General features: G+C 46.1%; 1 protein-coding gene across 1 annotated transcript; it reads right to left on the bottom strand.

Annotated features, from left to right (window-relative positions):
• Positions 1–9509: 9509 nt before the first annotated feature.
• RIDA (reactive intermediate imine deaminase A homolog) lies at positions 9510–25213 on the bottom strand. Its single transcript, XM_006273237.4, has 6 exons — positions 25101–25213; positions 20067–20172; positions 19373–19427; positions 18551–18619; positions 11734–11789; positions 9510–10477 (listed from the first exon to the last, which is right to left on the bottom strand). Exons 1-6 carry the CDS (start codon positions 25163–25165, stop codon positions 10415–10417), a joined length of 414 nt encoding a protein of 137 aa, XP_006273299.1. The 5' UTR covers positions 25166–25213; the 3' UTR covers positions 9510–10414.
• Between the last annotated feature and the right edge of the window lie 27 nt (positions 25214–25240).

The following is a 25240-nucleotide window of genomic DNA, read 5'->3' as shown; positions in this document are numbered from 1 at the left end:
TTGCCATCTGCTTCTGCCTGCGTTTTTCCTCCTTCCTCTCCGCTACCTGATCTCGATTTCCATAAACTTTGTACGCAATTTCTACAAGTTCTGAAAGAGGTTTCCCTGGTCCTCCTTCAGCCTTTTGCAGCTTTTTCCTTATATCTGGGGCTGCTTGCCCAATAAACAGCATGTTTACCATGTGCTGATTCTCTTGGGCCTCAGGGTCCAAACTACTGAATTTCTTAAAGGCATCATACAACCGTTCCAAAAAACTCGAGGGAGATTCATCCTTTCCTTGACGGACCTCATATAATTTAGAGAGGTTTGTTACTCGCGGTACCGCTTTGCTTAAGGCTTCCACTATAATTCCTAAATACCTGCTGTTTCGCTCTCTTCCCTCGGGCGAATTGTTGTCCCAATCGGGACTCTCAATAGGACAGATATTTCGCACATCTTCTCCATGCCTTATTTGTCCCTCAGCTATCCGATTTGCCACTCCCAGTACCAATCGCCTCTCCTCGGAGGTCAGAAGGGTATGTAACATCATCTGAACATCAGCCCAGGTGGGACAATGAGTCTGCCCTACTGACCTGAACAAGTTCTGCATTTTCTCGGGGTCCTCTCTAAAAGACGGATTTTGATTCTTCCAATTGAATAAGTCTGATGTATGGAAGGGCACATAGACAAAGGTGGGTTCTTCTCCCTGAACTACCACTTGTCTCATCGGACACTGGTATCGGGGTGCCTGATTATGGGTTGAACGAATGGGTCTGCGTCGGGGTGGTACTGGTGGTGGTGGTGCCAGTGTCCATCCATCCCAGTAGTCGCGACACCAATCCGGGGGCCAGCAACCCGATGGCCAAGGATAATCCGGATCGGGATCCGGGTTAGGATCCTGGGGTTTGTCTCTCTCTTTTTGCTCATAAGGAGGGGGGGCTGATGCTAAGAAATTTCTTGGGCTTCCTCCCTCCTCCCCTCTCAAAGTATCAAGGTCTGCTTGAGACGTCCCGGGGGAATTCCCTGAGCTTCCTGGTCCTGGACTACTGGAGGTTGTTTGGGGCGACGCCTGGGAACTCTCCGAGCTTCCTCCTCTCGAAGAGTCAGTGCTGGCTGGAGACGGTGCTCTATTCCTACGCCTTAGTCCCTGAGTCTGATCTACCTCACTACCAGCATCAACAAGGACTCGGGGCTTTTTCCCAGTGTCTTTTGCCAGCAACATTTTACACATTTCTCCCTTACATTTTTGGACCCACGGGGCGAGGGGAGCCATTATAGTTGTAATCCAGGAATCTATATATGGGTATTGTTCCCAATGACCATCCCCCGTCACCACCTTTAACACTGCATTAGCCACTTTTACATCAAAAGAACCGGTCTCCGGCCATCCTACTCCGAACGTCAGCCACTCTAACTGACAAAACTTAATCAAGTCATCCTTCGTCATCTTTATCCCATATTCCCCTTTATATTTACTAAAGTTCCTTAGCATGCATCCTAATGGGGTTGCAGTTTTCTTCTCGGGAGCTACCCAAACCCATTGTGTCAACCAATATACACACTCACTCAGAGTCCTGTCCGCTGAGTCACGAGGTTCCAGCTGAGCCCCCTTGCGTTTGACAATACCTTGTCAGGCAGAGTCGGGGCGGCTAGGCTCAGCCTTAGTCTTAGACCTGGTCAGCGGCTCATGTTTCCCATTAACAGAGTCCCCGGGGCTGATGTTCAGACTGACATGCTGAACGCTAATTCCGATGTCCGGACTTCCAAAGTTCAGACCCACATGCTGAACGTTAAAGCCGATGTCCGGACTCCCGAGCTCCCCGGCAGACTACCCAAGTGACACAAGAAAGCGAATACTTACTCTGCCAACACCCCGGCGCCTTCTCTTCGGACCCACTCAGCCTGGTTGACTCCTCTAAAGGAGAGCCTTTAACCTTCCGGGTGTCCCGACTCACGTACCCGGGGACTGTGGCAGACTCCAAAGCGGTCCGGTGGCCACGTCCATGACCCCCTTCGCCGGTCTCGTCGTCCGACCCTCGGAGTGGACCAAAGGCGTCTCCTGGCTGGCTCGCCAAATTGTTGCACAAACTGCTAGTTTCGTGCCCCTGGAGGCTTTCTCCAAATACCTCAAGGAGGGAGTCACACGCTCAGGCTGGGTCTATTATAAGTTTATTGATTGCGCAGTCGATTGACAGAGGGGTTAAGTAACCCAAAGCAAAGTCGACCCCCAGACACTGTTTGGGGGTCCTTTTATAGCTTACCTAAACAAAGAACCGTGTTGTGTTATGCAGCTATTGGTTGTCTTACAACTTCTACAAGCTTCTATTATTTCGTCTAAGTTTCTGCAAGACGTCACAGTTTCCATGGTTATATCTAAGTTTCCATAGGATGTCGAAGTTCAAAGGTGGCTATGCTCAACTTATTATGGGATATGTGGTCACACCTGTGTGTGTTGCACAGGGGGTACTGCGGTAAACTTGGCCTTTAGTAACCCCCTGTCTTCGTGTAACTCTAGGTCACTTGAGATAGTTCTATGTGTTAAGCAGGCCTTAATCTATGTGCAAAAGTTAGTGCAGAAGCTATTTGCAAGCCATATTGGATACAGAAGCATGTTGCAAAAATAAAGCATTGTGTCTAAATTTAGGCCTTATGTCTAAAATCTAACGTATTTGTACTACACCACTACAGCGTGGGGACTCGGCACCAGTGTGGGCACAGGATTTGGGGTGCACTGGCCCTGGTGCCAGTGTGGGCACAGGATTTTAGGGTGTACAGACCCCAGCGCTAGAGGGTGCGATCCTAAAAGGCCAAGGTGGTCTGGTACACCTGAGGTCTGATTTTGGGGGTTTTTTTGGACTGGGACAGTGTGAGATCAGGGCCGTTCCCCGGCCTTGAACTTGTGGGGCCAGTGGCCGGGCCTCTAGGCCAGGCTTCAGACTGGAGCAGAAAGGAGGGCCACAAGCCTCAAGACAAGGGTAGTGCCTCAGAGTTGAACCCTGTTTAGTGGGTTTAGACAGGGAAGCCTAGCTAGAGAAAGGTGGGGGTGAAGGTCAGTGGAGGCGGAAGACCCCAGCATATGAAATACAATAGGCAGTCTCCCACTTACAAGAACATCAGTATAATAATTTCCATCAAGACGTGGCAGAAGAGTAGAGAGTGGGACACAAGAACCTTAATGGGGACTTCAAGGGCACCCCACGTAAGGCATGGATAACAGGGAAGATGGCGCTGGGGAGGGCGACCTGTTACAGTCATAAATACCTAGAGCTGCATTTGGCTTTAATTTTTTTTTTGTTCCATGACTTGGTCTCCCACAATGTCCTCATGCCTAAGCTGGAGAACTTCCAGCCTTGACCATCTCACAGTCTGAGAACTGGGTAACTAGCTCTGGGGTCAGACCCAAAGAGTATTAGTTGATGGGAGCAAATTTCATAGACATTTCATAGACATTAGGGCTGGAAGGGACCTCGGAAGATCATCGAGTCCAGCCCCCCGCCCAAAGGGCAGGACGTCAGCTGGGGTCATAGGATCCCAGCAAGATAAGCATCCAGTTTCATCTTGAAGGTGTTCAATGAAGGCGCTTGAACAACCTCCGGTGGCAGGCTGTTCCAGACCTTGGGGGCTCGGACAGTAAAGAAATTCTTCCTTATGTCCAGCCTGAAATGATCTTGTAGTAGTTTGTGACCATAAAATCAACTTGACGCAGGGTGACCAGTGGTATCCCTCAGGGCTCAGTACTCAGGCCAGTACTCTTCAGCATCTTCATAAATGATCTGGATTTGGGCATCGTATGTGGACTGGAAAAGTTTGTGGATGACACTAAACTACGGGGGAAGGCTGGGGATACAGGCTGACCTGGACAGGCTCACAAGGTGGGTGGACCAAAACCTGATGGCATTTAACGTAGAGAAGTGTAGAGTGTTCCACCTTGGGAGGAAAAAACAACATCATACTTATAGGCTCGGCAGTGTTCCACTCGCTAGCACCACGATCGAAAGAGACTTGGGGGAGAATTTGAAAGAGATCATGAACATGAGCCACCAATGCGACCCATAGCCAGAAAAAGCAAATCAAACTCTGGTATGCATCCACCTATGCATCTGAAGCAAAAACAGGGTCCAGTTTTGGGTCCCCCACTTCAGGAGGGACATGGATAAGATTGAGAGATCCAAAGGAGAGCTACCTGCATGATCAAAGGCCAAGAGAGCAAGCTGTATGAGGAGAGGCTGAGGGACATGGGACTCTTCAGCCTGGAGAAGAAAAGGCTCAGGGGGCACTTGGTGGCAGCCTGTAAGTATATAAGGGGGGTGCACCAGGATCTGGGAGAACAGTTGTTCACCAGGGCTCCCCAAGGGATAACTAGGACTAACACCACAAACTTCTGGAAGGCTGATTTAGACTGGACATAAAAAAAAACTTCTTTACAGTCCGAATGTCCAGGATCTGAAACAGACTCCCCACAGAGGTGGTGCAAGCACCTACTTTGGACTCATTGAAAAGACATTTGGATGCATATCTCACTGGGATCATTTGACCCCAGCAGACTTCCTGCCTATGGTGGGGGCGCTGGATTTGATAATCTTGTGAGGTCCCTTCCAGCCCCTAATCAATGTCTATGAAATCTATGAAAGCTGAAGATGAATTTGTACCTCACTTCCTTAAACACCAACAGTCTAATTGTTGGATTACAATTTCTACAGTAGCTACATATAGGCAAAAACAATAGGGACTGGAAGTAAACTAATCCTGACATTACCGTCTATGTGTGCGTTTAACTGCCAGATACTATTTGTATCTGATCAGACTATCTAGCAGTGCAGTAAATTAGTCTACTGCACTCTGATTGCCACATATTTGTAGACAATGACACTTTACTGCGCAGCAAATTGGTTTGCTGTGCAGTAAAGTGTCTCATGTAAATGAGCCCTCTATCGGGTAAACAAGTTTGTTTGTTTTTTTTAAATTCTCAGCTGCGATTCCCACTGGTCCCAGGGAGATACCATTGACTTTTAGGTGGTGGCGTTTGGTAACAATAGAAGCACAAAACAGAGACTTGAAGATAGACATGCTTGTATCGAAAATGTACTGCTTGGCTTTCTAGACTATTTGGGCTGTAATAGTTAATGCTCTGCCTTTAATCAGGGCCAGCACCTAATGTTTTAATGAAAAGGAGAGGGGAAACCTGAGATTGTAGAGACATTCATCATTTCATACATATCTGATGTGTGATGTTTGTTATTAGCAAACTTTATTCTGTAAGGACCTATACTCCCTGAAAATAGCAGAAAGGCTAGTGCCAACTTGAATGGACCAGGCCTTGTTTGAAAGAATGAGCAACTCTCTATTCAAATACCATCTTATTGGCTTTACCCCCAAGCAACACTGATGCACATTGTAACGGATGGACTGGGGAGTTCTTTATGCTACATGTATCTCTTGCTGACAAGTAAAAGAAAAGCATGAAGTACATCTCCTGTACTCTATAATATAGAGCAGGAGTGGGCAATTATGTGGGCCCGTGGGCCACACAGGGAGTTTTGCTGAGCTGTCGTGGGCTGGGTCAGCACCCCCTACCCACAACAGCTCACCAAAACTCCCAATGTGGGATGGAGCCATGGGCGGGTGGGGAGCAGTGTTCAAGAGCAGGACAAGCGGGCAAGGCTGGGATCATGGAGCAATGACCGAGCAGGGGCAGGGCCCGGTGCAGAGCTGCGATTCACTGCTTGTATGACTCTGCAGCAGGTGTGGGTTTGACAGACAGGGGTGTGCAGGGAGTGGATCGCAGCCCAGCTCCAAGCCCTGCCCCCAAGCTGTCACTGCCCCAAGATCCTGGACCCTACCATCCACCTAGCTGCATGCCCCACCTGTGCAGATCATGGCTGGTTTCCATGGAGACCCCAGTATTATGGGGCAGTGACAGCGTGGGGCCAGGGTCCGGGGAACAGCTGCAATCTGCTCCCTCCACGTCACAGGCATGTTCAGGCAGCAGATCACAGCTCTGCCCCAACCCCAGCTGACACTGCTTTGCAATCCCAGGGTCTCCATGGAGCAGGGCAGGGAATTATTTTGGGCAGAGGGCCACTTACCAAGTTTTGGCAAGCTGTCAAGGGCCACATGGATAGCCCCACCCCTTGAAAGGTGTCCTGCCCCTAGTCACCATCTTGTGACTGGAAGTCCCACCCCCAACCTCTGACCTTTGCCACCAGAAGTCCCTCCCCTTGCCCCCCGCAAGTACTCCTTTCAGCAAAGGGTTTTGCCATTATGGAACCAGAAAAATACCAAACAATATTCTAAAAAGCAAACATCTACAACAGTCATTAATTTGATTTCAAAAATCATTTTTGTCCTGCTCTATATGCATTTGTGTAGTGTACACAGAGGTGATTTCACAATAGCTTAAAATGAAGTTTTACGCTTGTATATTGTGGGGGTATAGGTTTGTGGGGAGCTGTGGGTGTGCGGGGAGGGATGTGTGTGGGAGGACTTCTGGAGGGGATACGTGCAGCAAGTGTGGGTGTGAGAGCATATGGGTGTGGATATGTGGGGTGTGGGAGGGTATGGGGTTTGTGGGGGAGCTGTGTATGGGAGGGGAGGATGGCTGGTGTATGTGAGGGGGTGTGGGGGTCTGTGTATATGGCAGTGTGAGGGGGGGTGTGGGTGCATGTGTATGGTGGGGTGTGCATGTGGGACTCGCCCTATGAACACACACACACCCCTCCCACTTCTGGCCCCAGGATACCAGCGTGGGCCCCATGCTCCCGAGGACATGCAGCTAGGAGCCACGTGGTGTTGGAGCAGCCGGCAGCAAGCAAGAAAGTAAGCTAATGGCAGCTATAGGCAGGCAGGCAGGAGTGGATGCAGGGGAGTGCAGCAATAGCTGGACAGGAGCACAAGGCCAGTGCCGGCAGGGCCCAGAGCAGGGTGGCAGGAGCACGGGACCCCTGCCTCCCCTCCAGCACAGCTGGTGCTGGACCCTGTGCTCCTGCTGCCTTGCTCTGGGCCCTGCCCAGCCACTACTGCATTCCTGCACACCGGCTCACTCCTACTCCCCATGCCTGTAGCTGCCATTTCCCTGCTTTGCTGCCAGCTGCTCCAGCACCATGAGAATCCTGACTGCATGGCTGGATTATAGGATTCAGCAGGAGCTGGCTCAGCCCAACCTGGCCCTGAGGACTAGGGAGATCACCCATGGCCCTCCGCTGTCTCCCCTCCCCCCCCCCCCCCCCCCCATTCATATCTGGATTTCCCTCTCCGGCACAGGGAGGCAAGGACAGCCCCAGGGACCTAGGCAGGCCTTGCTTCTGGATTGCTGAGTCCTGCCAGCTTCCCCTGCCTCATCTTTGATAGGAAGCCAGGAGCAGATAAATATTAATTTTCTGAATTCTTTAGGGGCCCCGCAGGCATGTAGAATGGGCTGATGGGCCAAATCTGGCCTGCAGGCCTTATTTTGCCCACCCCGCCATAGAGATTGGTTGGGAGCCACACAGGCAGGATACACAGCCAGATGGATGGGATGAGGCTGTAGGCAGGCAGGGAGCTGCATCCAGGATCTTGGGGCGGTAACAGTGCAGGGCCAGGGCTGAGCTGCGATCCACTCCCTGTACAACCCTGCTTGCAGAACCTGAGCTCGTGACAGGGCTGTGTGGTAGAGATCATGCTTCTGCCCTGGGCCCCAGCACGAGCTGTCACTGCCCAAAGATTGCGGGGTCTTTCTGGCCCCATCTGTTTGTCTCGCTTCCTGACACCACTCCACACCCACCCAGCCAAGCACACTGCCTACGTAGGTCCCACCCCAGCAGTGGGTACAGGCCCAGGTCCAGTGGCTGCAGCAGCTGGAAGAAACTACCACCAAGGCTGCTGGGAAACGAACCCAGCCACCATGCTGCCCCAGCCCTGCTGTGCACCCAGGGATGGCTGCACCATCCACATGCTACAGCCCAGGTTGCCCCCCTGCATCCAGGCCAGGTGGGACTGAGGGGCCTGCTGCAGGCCAGACAAAAATCCCTCAGCAGGCTGTATTTTGCCCACCCAATTCTATATATATATTCTGCCACATGCATCTTTTGCTGAAGGCAGTATAAACATTTAAAATAAGATCAAAAATAGGCAAAGCTGCTTTTTTAGCTCGCTGCTCATCTATACCAAAGCTGGGTTTTGACATATGTGACAGGCTGGGGAAAAGTTAGGGCATCTTACAAGAGTTCTGCCCTCTAAAACAGTATTCATTATTCTCTTTAGTAAGGTGGTGAGTGCAGACATACGGCCTAACTGCAGTAGTAAATATATAAAATCTATTCAGATTATTTGAATAGGTTATGTAAAGGTGGCCAATGAGCTGGCTAACCAAAAGGACTCACTTGGAGCGACCTAGAAGACAGTCACCTCGCGCTCCAGGAAATGCAGGGCCAGGGCTGCTCCTCCCCTGGCACTGAACAACAGGTACACCCCCCTCTCCATGTATGAGGACGCTCCGAGGGTGACACCAGAGGAGGAGAAGGACAGTAAGCAGTGTGCTGCCACCCCGAAGAGGAGGTGCAAAGTGCTGGTGGTGGGGGACTCCCCCCTGTGGGGCACTGAGGGACTCATCTGCCATCCAGACCCCCTAGCCCATGAGGGCTGCTGCCCTGCAAATAATACTCTGCCATAGATCAATCGATACCTCTCCAGCAAAACCAAGGAAGTGATTCTTCCTATCTACTTGGCATTGGTGAGACCGCAGATGGAGTACTGCATCTAGTCCTGTGTCACGCTTCAACAAGGAGGTGGAAAAGCTCAAGAGATTCCAAGGAAGGGCCACCTGTATGAGCAGAGACATGCACGGCAAGCCATATGAGGTAAGGCTGAGGGACCTGGGACTCATCAGCCTGAAGAGAAGGCTGACAAGGGACTTGGTAGCAGCTTACTGCTACATCAGGGGTGTACTTCAAGGGCTTGGTGAGCAACTGTGCACCAGGGCACCCTTGGGGAAAATCAGGAGCAATGGTCACAAATTCCTAGAGGACCATTTCAAGCTCAACATTAGGAAAAAATTCTTCATGGCTGGGGTGTCCAGACTGTGGAATAAGTTCTCTCCAGAGGTGGTGCAATCGCCTACCCTGGAAATCTTCAAGAGGCTAGATGGTCACCTTGCTTTCCTGCTTGGTGCAGGGGGGCTGGACCCAATGATCTTCCGAGGTCCCTACCAGCCTACATTCTATGAATCTATTTAAACTCTCCTTCCCCATTCAGTGCCCCTACCCACCAAAACAACTGAGCAATTTGAGTTCTTCAAACTAAACTATAGCAAAAGCACAGCAGGAGACATGGAACCTAAGAAAATTCTGTGTCACATTGAATTATTTTCATCCACTCCCAAAAAGACAATGAAAATTCTGACTGTACACGAGAAACATTTAGTTATACGAGATCTCTGCCATTGTCTTAGGGTTACCCTATTTTATTTCTCCTCTAAAAGTAACTGCTGTATTGTCACTTTAACGAGACTGATCTAAGCACCTGTTTACAATACATAAAAAACCCTCAAACACAAGTTTGTTCCCCAAAATACTAGCATATTTTATTTAGTTCCATTTATTTTACTAAAGTTAGAATGTCCAGATATTTTAAATTAAAAAGATTCAATAATTCAAAATTGTGTTTCTAGGCTTTAGATACTTGACACTAGGGAAAAAAAGCTTGAAAAGAGAACATTAATTCTCAATTGCTTTACAAGAGTTACATATTCACAGAAAATTGGTTAACAAGATATTCTTCCCACCAAAATTAGTAGTTTAAATAATCACTTTCAGGTTAAATCAGATGCAATACAATATATCAGAATCTAAATCAATATATTTAAAGTAGTCTAAAAATGTTTAAAAGCCAATACAGTGAATCCTCAAATACAAACATTTTCACTCTAAGGCTATACCATATTTTTCCCCTCTAGAAAGGGATTTTTTTTTTTTAATTTGTTCCCTCCATAAGAATGACTTAAAGTCAGTCAAGTCTATTACAAATCATGCTAACACGCTAAGCTTTAGTATCCTGGAGAACGAATAGTATGGTGGTAACCTGAAAATTGTCAGCTGGCATATCAAGTTTGGTAAATATAAGATTCTCACCCAAATCAACATTTGGGAACTGTAATGATACCCAGTCACCACTACAAACTAAGAGCCCAGTCCTGCAATTAATTCAGGCATACCCTGAAGCCACCATAGCCTGCTAATTTCAGCAGCCCCATGGGCTGGCAGCCTACATGCCAAGACATTATAAATTTGAGGTTTCAGAGAATACAAGATTTCAATCCTGCAGCTGGCTATGTGGTTACATCCCCACACTGCCATGTAGCTCAGTGGGATGTACATGCCTGCAGCCAATTGCAGGATCAGGGCCTAAAAGAAAGTGTTAAACCATACACCATTACTGGAGTGTTAGAATATTGTATTTATAGTCATGCTGATGCATCTTGGAGGGGCCCCTGGACAGCAACAGCTTCGATCTCCACTCGTGCATCCTGTGGGAAGTGTTGAGAGAAATTGTAATGAAGTTAAGATCCAGAAGCCCAAATGTTTGTGTTTCACTTATGCTAGCCCAAAAAACACCCCCATGACACTATGGAAAAAGCACCTAGGAAAAATACAATATCCATTCTATTAATAGTTTTTTTTTCCAGTGATGTTGAGTATTAAGTTTACTTTTATACTCTTACATATAATGATCCCTTATTCCCCGAGGAACATGTTCCTGCTAGTCCTGCTTCATCAACTTTCAGTGTGCTCAGAAATAAGAATTGAAGAAATACAAAAAAAACTAATGCCACTAAAGAGGAAGCCCCCCTGAAGACTGGCCTGGCACAAGGACTATGGTAATTACAGGGGCAGAGGTTTGTTAGACCTCTACTGTGCCAGGGGTCTATGATTCGCTTGCACCTGAAAGGGTTAATCCCTCAGAGTATTGGCCTGTGGCCCAGCCCCACTACTATTAATGAATACAAACATCAAAGTAAGGGTTAATGAGCAATCTGTATTACAAGCCAAAAATGACAATAATCATAGCAACTTTAACTAGTTAACAACCACTTAACAGAATGCTATATACAAATATGTACAGAGCGCCATGCCGGCCTGTCACCAGCAGTGGCAGCCAAGAACACTGACACCCAGGCTGCGGGGCCGCCTACTGTCAGATCCCTGCCAGGCAGAGGATTTCTACCCATTCGTCCACAAGTGGAGTACTTGGAGACCTCTAAAGGGCAGGGTGATACTTTACGCGTCTGATGGGGAAATGAAGGTGAGCATCTCAGGTGAGAATTGTGGTGTCCACGCGGCACCCGCCCGCGCTCCCAGCCTTCCCAGCCTCTCCAACAGGTTCAACACCACGCAAAACTCTCAGGCTCTCAGAATCAGCTCATACAGCCAGTCATATCATGGGGTCCAATCACTGCTTGCACATCTCAATCAATGTCACTCAACAGTATCATTTTCTTGGACCACTCATATTCATTATATCTTCATAACTTATTAACATAAAGTTCCCTCTCTTTGGTTATATAACAAAGCTTCAACTGCACATGCCTGAGTTCCCATCAAGGTCAGAAGTTTAGATGTTCCAGAGACTTCTAACCTCCAGCCATCCTACGCATGCGTAATCACTATTATGACTAGGCCAGGACTCGCACTGTTCACACCACATGGACAGAAATTAGCCAGAAACAAAAATCCTTTATCTCCAAAAAACAAAGAATATTTATAAAAGAAAACTGACACTTACTTTTGGCAAAGCAACAACCTGATAGGCTGCTCTGGCTGGGAGGTTGCACCTGAAAACTACAATTTAAAGAGAAACATGCGTGAAGGTTTTAAACTTTGCCTGGAAAGAACTGTTCAAGACAGTCTATTAAACATGCCCTGTAGAAGGTTTTCAGGTTCAAGGCTATGAGACCAAAGATTCCCAGGTTCCCCCTCCCTTCTCTTCTTTTTCAGGTACTAGCTATTTTCCAATCTTAGCAAATTACCTTTTCACAATCAAGGCAAAGTATACAGAATATATCCTTTAGCACAGTGCAAGTCTTTTTTTTTTTTTGGTGAATTCACACTACAAGCAGAAGATGACTCAGACATCAGGTGGGTCCCCTAAACAAATAGTTACAGTAGACAATGATCTTTTGTTGGAGAGGAGTTGATATTTTATACCCAGAATAATAAGAGAAAGAGGCCATGGTAAGAATGCCTAACTATACAGAGAAAGCCATACCCAACATGGGGACCAGCCCGGGGCAGGGGGAGCTTTAAGTCATGTCTGCACAGCAGCATATCCTGACCTGCAGCCTATTCCATTTAGCTGCAATCTGAAGCTAGACCTGTAGGAGGAGAATCTTTAGCCAAAAGGTATAAATAATGCAAATTCAGCTGTGGAGCTTTTACTGATAAGTTTTTAAAGTTCAACATCTGGTTACATCAGGATCTTTTGTCATTGTCAAAGAAAAAGAATCAGATTATTACAGCAGAATGAAAGAATAGTACCTACAGTGTTACTGAATTGCTGGTACCTAAACATTTAGTAATGAGCAACTAGGCACTTAGCCCTTCTGTTCAGATACTGTACCTATGAACATGTAATTGCATTCTAATATACAGAAAAGTAGGCTTGCTTCTGATTCACAGATAGCCCTTGCTAGGTAACAGAAAACAGCACCAAGCCAGATGCTAATGTGAAATTAAAAACTCATTTATATTTTTGAATTCTATAAACAGTTTACGTACTCAAGCTTTCACATTCCGTTTAAAAAACATGCAGGATTCAATCCCTAAGAATGACTTATTTTAGTAAATTTTGGATTTTGTCAAAGATGGGGAGAACATTTTCTGTAATGCTTGTTCTTAATAATCAACATACCAAATAAAATAAAAACAAATTCCAAGCTAGCAAGATCAAAGAAAGAATATACAACCCAACAAATATAACCTACAATTAATTAGCTGAAGGCTCCCTACTGAAGCATATTAGGGGCAGACATTATTGTATATCTAGACTAAAAGTTTTGCATGCAAAGTTGCCTCTCCCCATTCCTGCAGTCTAATTAGGATTCTAGATGCTAAATTAGTTAGAGCCTGAACACACACAACACTGGTGCAATTTACATAGTTTCTGCACACTGACACAAACTATACCAGGTGCTTAACTGGGCACCAGCTGATTCAGGATTACTGCTTGTGCTAGGTTATACATCACCTAGCCACTAGGTGGGGGGGAGGTGGGGGAAGAGAACCAGGTAATAGCCTGTTTGCCTGCAATAAACTGCTACTTTGGGATGGAAGCAAGCAAACAGTGTTTACATCAGCTTATAAGCCTGTTCTTTTCTAGTCATTGCTATCTACGAGGCACACAATTCAGAGAGTTTGGGAAGCCACTTAGGCTGTGCTTAGACGCTGCTAATTCTCATATGGTATGGGACAGGGGTCGACAACCCCTTGCACACATGCCGAGCATGGCATGCAAGGCCATTTTGCTTGGCACGCCACAGCCAGCCCCGGCTCCCGGTAACTGCTGTCAGCAAAAGGAGGCCGGGCTGCTCCCAGCAGGACTTGCAGCGTTCCAACTGCCTGCTGGGAGCAGCCCGGGATCCCGGCTGGCAGCAGCTCCCTGGAGCCAAGGCTGGCTGCAGCCAGGAGGCTCCAAGCAGCTGTGCCGGGCTCTGGCATCAGCTCTGCACCAGCGTGTGCACGTGCACCTCAGAGCGGGCGGTACAGGAGGGGCCTGAGGCAGCACAGTCCCGGTTTCTCCCCCACTCCCGGCACAGAGGTGATGAGCAAGGTGCAGCTGTTTGTAGCCAGCCCAGGCTCTGGGCAGCTGCAGCAGGCAGGGTGCAAACAGCTGCATTGGGCTGCACAGCTCTGGCATCAGCTCCATGCTGATGGTGACTGCACAGGCACCTTGGGGTGAGCTGCACTGCCCCGCTGTCCGCCCCGAGGTGCACACGCAGTTGCCGCCAGCACGGAGCTGATGCCGGAGCTGTGCAGCTGTTTGCACCCTGCCTGCTGCAGCTGCCCAGAGCCTAGGCTGTCTACAAACAGCTGCGCCCGGCTCATCACCTCCGTGCTGGGAGCGGGGGAGAAACGGGGGCTGTGCTGCCTCAGGCCCTTCCCCCACCACTGCTCTGAGGTGTGCCTGCACACGCCAGTGTGGAGCTGATGCCAGAGCCCGGCACAGCTGTTTGGAGCCTCCTGGCTGCAGCCCATCCCGGCTCTGGGGAGCTGCTGCCAGCTGGGATCCCGGGCTGCTCCCAGCAGGCAGATGGGATGCTGCAAGGGTTGCTGAGAGCAGCCCAGGCTCCAGCAGCTACCCAGAGCTGGGATAGCTGCTGGCAGCCACAGAGCCCAGGCTGTGAGCCAGGGGCTTTGGGTGTGGGGCAAGGGGCACAAGCAGGGCATTCTGCCATGTAACTTTTGCCCTCATTTTGTTTTTCTGCCACGTCGGCACTCCGGCACCTTCCAAGGTAGGCATTGTGGTGTTTTTCAGCACTCCGGCCAAAAAACGTTGCCTAGCCCTGGTATAGGATATGCAGCCATCACCTCCAGCTTAAATAACCATTCTATTGTGCTTCCTCTCACATGGATTCCAAGTTGCTAAGACAGAAGTAGCCAGGAACACAAAAATTAATTTGGCTTATGTATTATTCAGCAACACTAAAAGGAGAGCTTGCATTCTGAATGTCTTCCTTTACAAGAGATCACTATTATGGCCACTATAGCATTTGTCTCTCTCAAATAGCTTACTTGAGGCATTCACAGTACAATTCAAGTCCTCTGTTTTATAATCTTATGGATTTAATCTGTAAAGAGCAAACAACAATGAATGGATTGTAAAGTCCTCTAGGAAATGCTAGTATTCTGGGCCAGTGATGCTCAGCCTCTTTGAGTGGAGCACTGGGTGCTTAGGCCCCAGCTACACTGCAGGCCTGCACTCCCATCTGGTAGGGAAGGGAGGAAGTGCAGAGGAAGGTGGCTGCTGATGTCAAGTGGGGAGGAACAGAGGAAGAGAGCTTATTTCCAGTAAGCAGTACCTGCCTAGGAAAGAAGGGAAGGGAGGAAGCCAGGGAGAGTAAGCAGCACCTGTTGTATGTAGTGAAAGGGAGGGCAGAGGGCTGCAGGGCAGCAAGCAGCTTGGCCCAACATGCTCCTTTCCCTCCTGTATGCCATGCCACTGATTGGACACAGACAGATGGGAGGCATGGATCTGGACTGCAAGGCCACAGATTGAGCACTATTGCCCTATGCTGTCACTGCTCAGTTTTGTTTCTGGATCACCAGATTATCCGAGAGCTGACAGTAATATCTGGACTGACGGTAACATCTAGCCCCACGGTTTGTATAATGTAGGTACTGAATCAAAATCTGATCTTAGAAAAATATCCTCCAGCCCTGCTTCAATGTGGTCTCATCTATTCCTCCGCACTGGTCTAAGATAAGCATGTCCAGGCCTTTCCTGACAGGCATTTCTCTAATTTGGTTTTAATAAAACTGCTAAAGACAGAAATAACCAACCTCTGCAGGTAGCCAGTTCCAGTGCTGAATAGGGGTGCCGATAGCAATAGCCAATTTTTAAGGAGGCATATCAGACAATACCAATCGGATTTCGGATACAGCTGCATGCAGCTGGTAAGGCTGTTCTGGTGAAAGGGGAGGGGGAAGGGAAGAGGCATGGGGCAGATAAAATGCCCTCCACACTGAGGGAGGAAGTGGGGCTGGGGTAGGCACTGCCCAGTTGGGGCACGGCAGGTGTGGGATGGAGCCGTGGCTCGTATGGGGGGTGTGGGGAGCGAGGGCAGCGCCTGTCACTGCTTAGGGAGGGCACAGTGGGGGGTACCCCTGGATCAGCCCTGGGCAGGCTGCACTTGGGGCAGGTGGTGGCAGCGCTGGGAGGGGGGCTGCAGTGACCCCAAATTTCACTGTAGCCCCCCATAGTAGTCTCCCAGTGCCACTGCCACCCACACCAGCCTGCAGCTGCAGCCTGCCCCGTGCAGATCCAGGGGCACACGCCCCCAACCCCCAGAAAAGTAGTGGGAGCTGCTGGATGAGCCGCCGAATGAGCGGCACGCACCAGTGGGAGCTGTCCCCTCTCCGTGCCCCCTGGATGAGCCACAGCTCTGTCCCAATCCCACCCTGGCCAGGCACTGCCTACCCCAGCTCCACTCCCTCCCTCACCAATGGGACACTGATCTTCCACCCCACGCCCCCTCCCTCCCCCTCACCTTTCACCACAAGTCTTACCACCTGCACACACCTGTCCATGCTGCTGGGTTGTGCTCCTCACTGCCTGCGTGCTGCGCTGCAGCTGCACACACAGGAATTTATCGACCAAATTATCGTCCACATCAGGCCAATTTCTGATATAATCAATTATCTTTATATCTGTGCCGATCCTCTAGTGCACCTCTAGTGCTAAACCATCCTTATAGCTAGAAAGGTTTTCCCCAATATTTTACCTGTAGTAAGCTTTTAATTAAAAGTCAAGCTGTCCTATTCTCAGGGGATACGGAGAATTACTGACTGGATCCTCTTTATTGGAAGGTTTATATTCCCTTTCAAGTTTCTACTCCTCTTTTCAAACCAAAATCATCCAGTTTTTCTTCTTAAGTCAGGTTTAACTTCTTGACTTGCTCCAATGTCTACATCTTTCTAACTCAGAACCAGACATTACTCCAGATGGGTTTTCCCCAACATCATGTAGAATGGATTTACCTTACATACACTACAATAATTCACATATCCCTAAATAACATCTCCAGCAACAGCATCGCTATTGACTCATTCAGTTCATAAGCCACTATACTTCCTCCCCTCCCCCGATCCTTTCCTACAGAACTGGTTGCTTAGTGACTATTCACCTATTTCCCACTTTATATTTGTGCATTAGAGTTTTCCTTACCAAGTGCAATACTCTGCACTTGCCTTTACTACGTTTCATCTTGTTCAGACTACTGGTTCAACCTGACCAAAATCATTCTAAATTTTCATACTGTCATGTCACCTTAGTGTCATCTACAAGTGTTAAGTGCACAGTTAGTTCCATCATCCAAACCAATAGTAAAAGTCTTGACTAAAAACAAGGGCCATGCCAGAGCCCTGCAGGATTCCTCAGTACTTCCTTCCAGTTTGGTAGTGCATCACTGATAACTACTGATACTTTATCAAACAGCTGTGTATTTGCACTTCATAATTTCATCCAAACTATGCTTCCTTAGCTTGCTTATATAATTATACAGTAGACAAGACTACAAGCTGAATATAAGCTGTGAAGACCAAAGGAGAAAATTGCTAACAGTCTTCAAATACCTGATGAGCAAATAGAGAGGATGGAGCTTGACTTTTCTTTGTGGCTGTAGGGAACAGGACTTGAAGCAACAGCCTCAAACTTCAGCAGGGGAAACTCAGTTGGAGATTAGGAGGAACTTTCTGGCTATGAGGGTGGTCAAGCATTGGAACAGGCTACCTAAATAAATTGTGGGATTTCCATCCTTGGAAATGTTCAAGAGCAAGATGAACAGACAATTGGCTAAGATGGTCTAGTTAGGGATGATCCTCCCTTGAGCAGAAGTTTGGGATTAGATGACCCAGTGAGGTCCCTTTCAACCCTGTTTTCCTATAGTCCTATGACTACCTTGACTCTTGATACAGTCCCACATGGTTATACAAAACATCTGTTGCTTCCTCTTTATCAATCACGCCAGGTACCTGTCAAAGACTACTATTAAGCCTGACAAATCCATATGGACTATTTTCTCTTACTTCATTACTCTCCAAGTACTTTGAAATTGTTTAATACTTAGCCTAACCCTGCTATCAAGGCAGATACTAGAGCAGACTGGCCAATAATTCCCCAGCATAATTTTTCTTCCCACCTTCTAGGATAGGTACTATTTTTGTTCTTCTCCAGGCCTCTGGAATGTCCTTCAAAAGACCTTAAAGATATTCACTAAAAGTTCAAAAATGGCTTTGGCTAGTTCCACAAATATTCAAGGGTTAATTTCATCAGGCTCTACCAATCTGAAAACATCTATTTTATTTTAACTTGTTCTTTCCTTCTCTGGCCAGGGTTCTTATTTAGCTCTGGTTAAAAATTAATTGTGTTAAACATCTGGTTAAGCATTTTTTGTGAGGACTGCAGGTGGGAGTTAAAAAAAAAAAAAAAAAAAAAAAAGCAGCCATTGAGCCCTCCTTGTATCATTTTATTTGCTCTTTTCCTGTTAAGTAGCAGGCCTATAATCTTTGAAAATTCTTATTACATATTAACACACCAAAAACAACAATAAATACAAAGATTTAGCAGGAATATTCTAAACATCTGCATCAGTACAAAATCCCAAAATATTTTTTGGGGGGGATCATTAACATTCCCACTAAGCTTCACCTAAACTGTGCTTACTCTTAAGTCTCTTTCCTTTTTGTTCGGGTTTCCCATTTGTGACCTATGCCTTAAAGAATCTGCAATTATTCCATGCAAGTAAATCATTAATAAGTATTGGTTTTAGTAAGATAATATGCAACTAGGCAACTGCTGAAATTCAAAGAAAAAATAATGGACTTACATTGCTTGTAGATTTCATTAATATCACTGAAGTCCTTCATGTCAGCCATCAGGATAGTAGTCTTTACAACTAAAATTGACATAGGAGTTATTATGCAGCTCTGAAGTATGCAGTGCTGCCTAAAGAATTGTTTTATATTTTGAAGTTGAATTTTTTTTCCAAGAACACCCAAAGGATTTGGATACTAGTACACAACAAAAGAATGGGAAAGTGTGTACGCATGCAGCTTTGACAAATCAAATCCTTAAGTTCCTTTCTGGAGTAAGTTTCTTCTGTATAGTCCAGAATTTTTTTAATTGACCTGGTTTATCAGGTACTGTAACCCAGCCATTCTTCTTAAAAGATACAAAAGCTTTAAAACTTTATTTACACTAGAAGACTTCTTTTAAAACCCCAGACTTCCTCATCTCCATTTATTAATACTATTCTAACTTCACTGTTTTAGTGGTCATTTAGTAAAGGCATTAGTATCACAGGTATTTTGAGCATCTGATCTACAGACCTGCACTAAACTGGATTAGAGAATAGGATGCTTCAAATGCCAACAGCCAGGTCTATACTAGAGCTATCACACAATGGGGATTTAAACACTAGCAGAACTGATAGGAAATTCTGGGGCAAGACAGCCCTTATCCCTAGATAAGGTTCTCTATGCTCCACAGGTATTCTGGGGTGTCTGTTTCCAATTAATTTGACAGAAATTTATTTTACCTGACACAGCTATGGGCACCAGTTGTGACTGCAACAAGAGACTCCCTTTTCATAATGTGGCATGTTTTCTTTTAATTAAAATACTCAGACTGACTCTAGAGCAGCACTTACCATTGCCATAGTCACAGCCTGCAGCTTTCAGAATTTCCCCAATGTTTTTTAGAGCCTATTAAGGGACACAAAACTGAGTCATGGAAATGTTAAAAGTAATGGGCTTTTTGACGAGCTGCAGTTTGAGCTTCTGCTACACAGAGTTCACTCAAGACAGCCTTCAATGACAACCAACCTTTTATTAGGCAAGTGAACCAATAGATAGGTTCATCATTATCTGTACTATTGCACTTTCAGCAAGTCTTGTACTCTCATCAAATGATGTACTCAGAGGAAAATGCACAGGGAAGTTCTCCACCCTCCCCACAGGACAGCAAGGTTCAGAGATAAATGCCCTGCCCGGCTGACCAGCCTGCCCGGCTGGGCCCAGCCAACCTCCTCAGGTTGAATCTTGGTTGGGAGTGCTCAGGCAATACGCACCCAATATAAAGTTCTGTTTCTCCCCCTGCTGGAAATACAGAGCTCTGGTTTCTTTCCCATGCTTGCAGTTTGGGTGAGAGAGGAATAGGATGGATAGGAGGTAATTTCTGATACTCCTACCTTCTAGGATTGCTATGAGAATGATCTCAGATACTCTGCCCATCCACCAGCCTCCACATTTGGGGTCTCCTTGCCCCTGGACAGCTCCACTGACTGAACATGTGGCAAGTGTGAAGATAATTCAAATATCATTTAATCCTATGAGGTTTCTTACCTGCTTAGCTTCCGCTTTCGCCCCTCCAGGTACAAGCTGCCCATTACTAGGATCCATGCCTAGCTGACCTGCGACATACATGGTCCGGTCTACCAGCACTGCTTGACTGCAATTGTAAACAGCATATATTATGTTTAGAGGCCAGCCACGGTTGATCTATACACTTACAGAAGCTGGTTCCTGCTAAGAACGTGCCCAATCCTGGAAGTCAGGCAAAATAGTTGCTTCAAACTGGGCCTCAGCAGATGCCTCAGTATTATTCTTGGGCAGTGCCTGGGATAGTCTAATGTGGCTATATTGCCTCATTTCCAGAATTTGGTACAAGGAAGTGTAAACAATTTGGCAGAGCCAGCTTCCTAGCCACATTCCCAGAGGCAGCACAGAACATGAGTAGACAAGCTCTAAAGACACTTTTCCCCTTCCATGTTCTTGTAACAATACCCCACTCCCAGTAACTTATAGCATCCTTGGAAAACTCAGACTGGGAAGGGGGCCAAAACCTATAGCACCTTTTCTCTGGAAGTAGGAAGTGAGATTCATAAGGTCCCATTACCTTCCATACCATTAGGAGAGAAAGGTCAGCTTGGTAGTAAGGAGAATGTGCATTTCAGGCCTCAAAAAGAAATCTGATCTATTTTTACTGTCATAGTTCCCTTATGCTTTTAAAAATCTTGTGAAGAGGAATTAGCAGGAGACTTTGTGGGGGCAAGGAACAGCGCTTGTACAACCCTTGATGACTGTTACACAGAATACTTCAAGAGATATCACATTTTAAGCAGCATGGGCCAGCAGATGGACTATTAAACTGTAAGTAAGAGGAATCTAGATTCCTTCTCTCTCTCTGATGCTGCCCAGCATTCAAACGTAGGGTAGTTACTTTATTACCTTCAGGTCTCCATTTTACTAAACTGTGCTGAGAACTGTTTAACAATGCACAGCCAGACTAGGACAGAGTTCAGGGCAGGAAGAGAGTACTCCTTCCATTTGCAACTACAAAGGGAATTTAGGTGTGCAGCTAGTTATTACTTGAATACAAGTTTGCTTTTCTAAATACTATTCCAAATGAGGTAAGAAATTGAATGTACAAATTTTATTTTGATCATTTATGTAGAGATAGTGAAATAAAGTGCTCAGGTACCCACATTTCCAAACAGTCCAGTTGATATTAATTTAAATTTTTACTGGACACCCTGCTATGAAGCATTTTATTTAGAAGTGCACAACTTCAAAAATTGAATTGTTATGAGTATGCAAGTTTAGAAAGAGAACACAGGAATAAAAACAATAATAATACAGGAAGACTTAAAGGAAGCTTCTTGTTTGTTTTTTTATACAAGAGTGGCTGGGCTAATGTTAGTGATTTAGCAGCATTCACAAAATTGCATTCAACTCAGCAGTTTAAGTAATGGGAAAATATCATATTTTAGTCAGTAGCTGGACTACAATCTGTCTGATAAATAAGTTATGATTACCAGGTTAAAAAAAATGCAAATCTGACATCTAGCAGAATTTCTGATGCAAGTTAATCAGCTAAATGAGGAATGAAATCCTCTGCACTTGGTTGCCAGCATAGTTAGCACAGGTTGGTTTTTCCCCAGCAATAAGTTGTGGTTTTCTATTAACATACAATTAAACATTTCAAAGCCACTTCTAAGACATTTCACATAACTATCAAAACATTTTTAAGGAAGTAAACTATTAATAACACTTTTAAATTACCACCCAAAGAGATGAAAGATTAAAAACAGTATTTAACAGCAGAAGCGAACAAACTTATTGCATATTATGCAAGACATGATTCATTTCATCTCGGTTTGTAATTAAGAATTATGATGATAATCAATCTTTCCAGTAGAAAGAGAGGACTCTCATTTCAAGGTATTTCCTCATCTTTGCATCTTTTCCAGCCACAGACTATGGGAGGAATTCTAATCCTCACTTATTAATCCATCACTATCATTTAATTCAGGTCCTTCCTGAAGTCTCGCTGCTTTTACAATATCTATGAAAACCCCTACAGGTTCACTGTGTATTTATTTTGTTATTCCTTTTAGCGTATAGCCAAAAATTGGGCACTCACAGGTTGCTCCAGTTAGGAGAAATTAGCTACTGAGTCCCATATGCGTCTTTTTTTGTCACCTTGTTTGCCTACCAAAAAATTAAGAGTCTTGTACACCTACAAGTCCCTTCAAGCATCTTCTCTTTTGGCCTGGCATATCGTGCCTTGTCAGTTGTATCCCACAGCATGTCTTCACAGATGGACTTCTGTATTTGTTCGAAACTTTTTCATCATGTGGTTCTCTTGCAAGATCAGGACGTTAGTTCTTTGAAGGGGAAAGACTGTGTTTTGCTATATATTGTACAGTACCTAATAAAAAGAGAGTCTGATTGCGACTTTTGGCTTAAAAAGGCCAACAGTCCTTCTGAGCCTTGCAATCCATCAGGCTAATTTAGTTAAGCGAAGCTGGTTTCTCTAGCCAATGGTACACAGAGGAGTGATATGGTACGCGACAGCATCGCTCGACTCCCCAGCCCGAATAACCAGATATCTATTTATAGCCAAAGTCAGCTGGCCATTAGCAGGAGTCCAGAGCAAGACTCAAATCTTGGCCTCTGAAGCTGTAGCAAAACACCTTAACTACTCTGCCACCATATCCCTCAGGGCCTTTGAATCCTGTCATATTAACTAATAATCAGGAAAAAGCCTACCAACACAAATATTATTCTAACGACCTCATGGTGCCACCTTCTCTCCCACCCTATGACTGCTTCCCCATATCAGTTCATAATCTAAAGATATATCTATGCTGCAGTAAAAAGTGCAACAGCAGCTTATCTATACCTGCAAGCTAGATTCAAACAAGCAGGCCCATGTACTGATCTCAGTGCTCCTGTGCCTACACTGCTCTCTCATCACAACCCAATTGCCCAGGCATTTACTCTGTTACTTGGGCAGGTTCTGCAGCTAGCATAGAGGTCTCTGCTGCTGCAACTAATACTGTTACTGGTGCCCAAACTAGCCATTTCAGAACTGGCTCAGCTATACCCATGCAAGTGGAAATCTCACTTTGACTGCAGCGTACATGTACCGTCTCTTCAAAGCCCATTGTGCGTTTCAACCTCTGATTCAGCCAGGATTTAAGCATGTGCCTCAAGATTCAGTTGACGTGGGCATCTGTGTAACTTGGCAGAATAAATGCTATAGCTGTAGGAAAGATTAGCCTTAGAAGACACGTTGTTTCCTTGCTCAGATTTAGTGAATTAAGGCATGCATTCACTCAAAATGATGACCTTACGTATAATTAAGTTCTCCTTACGCAACAGGCTGTTGATTAACACAAACACAAATTATTCTTCAGTCTTAAAACATTGCCGGGAAACAGATACGGAAGTTACTCTTAATTTAAAGACGAGGAAAATGAAACACAGAGAAGTGAAACAAATAGGTCACCCGAAATAGGGCTGGAGAGCTGCAGCAAGGCCAGAAATAAAAACCTTCATCTTCAGCTCCCAATCTTGTGCTTAAGTTATTTTTCCTCTATTAGTGCACTCGTATTCTATGATAAAAGTACATAGGCAGGTGAACTTTGTTGGTAGATGTGATAGTTTTTATTAGACCAACTGAGTAATTTGAACAAAGTTCTTTGCAAGCTTTTGGGCACAAGCACCCTTCTCCAGGCATAGCTTGTGCCAGAAAGCTTGCAAAGAACTTTATTCCAACTACTTAGTTGGTCTGATAAAAGAGATCACATCTATGCAAAGAACCTTGCCTGCCTATGTTCTTAGACCAACACAGCTGCAACCAAAAACCCTGCATGATAGAAACGCAGTACAATAGTTATTCTTTATGCGAGTACTTGCCCATGGGACTTTGAAAAGTTTTTTTGGCCCCACGCACTAAGCACCTTAGTATTCATATCATGCCTGTGACAAGCACCAGCACTAAAAAAAAAAGGTTTTTCACAGCAATCAGCAGTTCTTGTTTTGCCTTTTTAATATTAACATCAAGTATCTCATCTAATCCACAGCTGAAAATGGATGGCTGTGTTTACAGAGAAGGCAGTTAGTTGCATGCATGCAACCAAGAAACTGTTTGTTTTCCAACAGAAGTCTCGCTACATATAATCAGATGACATGTTTCACTCCACTAGCTTATTTGTGCTGGAATTGGCTTCATATACAGTAGAGCAGTCACTCTTTCTGCGTCTAGAATTTTAAACGCTTCATATCTGGAGGTTCCAACGCAGGACTGCTGCAGAGGAAAAGGCTTTAAAAATTGACTGGGATGAGTGACACTGTAAAGGGAGAGAGGGGAGTCAGAGAAAGAGCAGGGCCAGGTGCTAGTTACATCAATAAATGTACATCTGGAGGAGAGGAAAACTGTACAAGACCCAAGAGAGACTGGATTCCAGAAGCTAGAAACAAGCGGTCAGTAGATCTTTCTTTACTCAACCTAAACGTGCACAGAGCCAGACCAACAAGCAGACTGTCTACGACCCCTACTGTTACGGCACTATGCACATTCAAATGGCGGGGAGACACCTTTGAGCTATGAACCTGCAGATCCCCGACTCTCCTCAGAGACCCCACAAGTTCTTTGAAGCCGATATAAAAAACACTATTGCCTTTACGGATCATGGATCCTGTAGGAAGGAAGGCAGAAATCCCTGAGACCAGAGGGCTACGGCAGGTAACCAGAGGCAAACACAAGGTGAGCGGCTCGAGCCGTGTATCTTCCATGCATCAGGTATCCAAGGTGTAGCCGTATTGCTCTAGAGGAAAAAGCAATCAGGATTCGCAGTGGAGGTGATCTCTTTCAGTACAGCAACAAGATTTTTGCAAACTTTTTTTTTTTTTTTTGGCAAAAGCCTTGTTGGTCTACTAAAAGAGATCATCTCTACTACGAGTCTTGATTGCTCAAGCCGCACAAGCACCCGGGTGCCCGCAACGAGAACGGGCTTCAAATGCACCCGAGACAGCAGGGAGCCGCGCTCGGGCTCGGATCCGAATCGAGGGCTCCGCCAGCCCCGTTACCTGTAGGGACCCATGGCAGCGGGTGCCGTAGTGGTGCTGATGATTTTCCTTACGAGCGTCGCCATGGTCCTAACTACTCCGCTCTGCTCCGCGCCCGCACTGAGCTGCCCTTGACCCGCCCCCCACGTGGGAGCCCTGGG

The sequence above is a fragment of the Alligator mississippiensis genome, chromosome 3 (assembly GCF_030867095.1).
Source record: "Alligator mississippiensis isolate rAllMis1 chromosome 3, rAllMis1, whole genome shotgun sequence".
NCBI lineage: Eukaryota > Metazoa > Chordata > Crocodylia > Alligatoridae > Alligator > Alligator mississippiensis.
This window is presented reverse-complemented; position numbering and strand designations above follow the sequence as displayed.

Coding starts and splice junctions, on each gene's coding strand:
- RIDA (XM_006273237.4), bottom strand. CDS start 25,165: ATGGCGACGCTCGTAAGGAAAATCATCAGCACCACTACGGCACCCGCT. Junction 18,620..19,372: donor AGGCTGTGACTATGGCAATG/GTAAGTGCTGCT, acceptor TGTCAATTTTAG/TTGTAAAGACTACTATCCTG. Junction 11,790..18,550: donor TAATGAAATCTACAAGCAAT/GTAAGTCCATTA, acceptor TTTAAATTGTAG/TTTTCAGGTGCAACCTCCCA.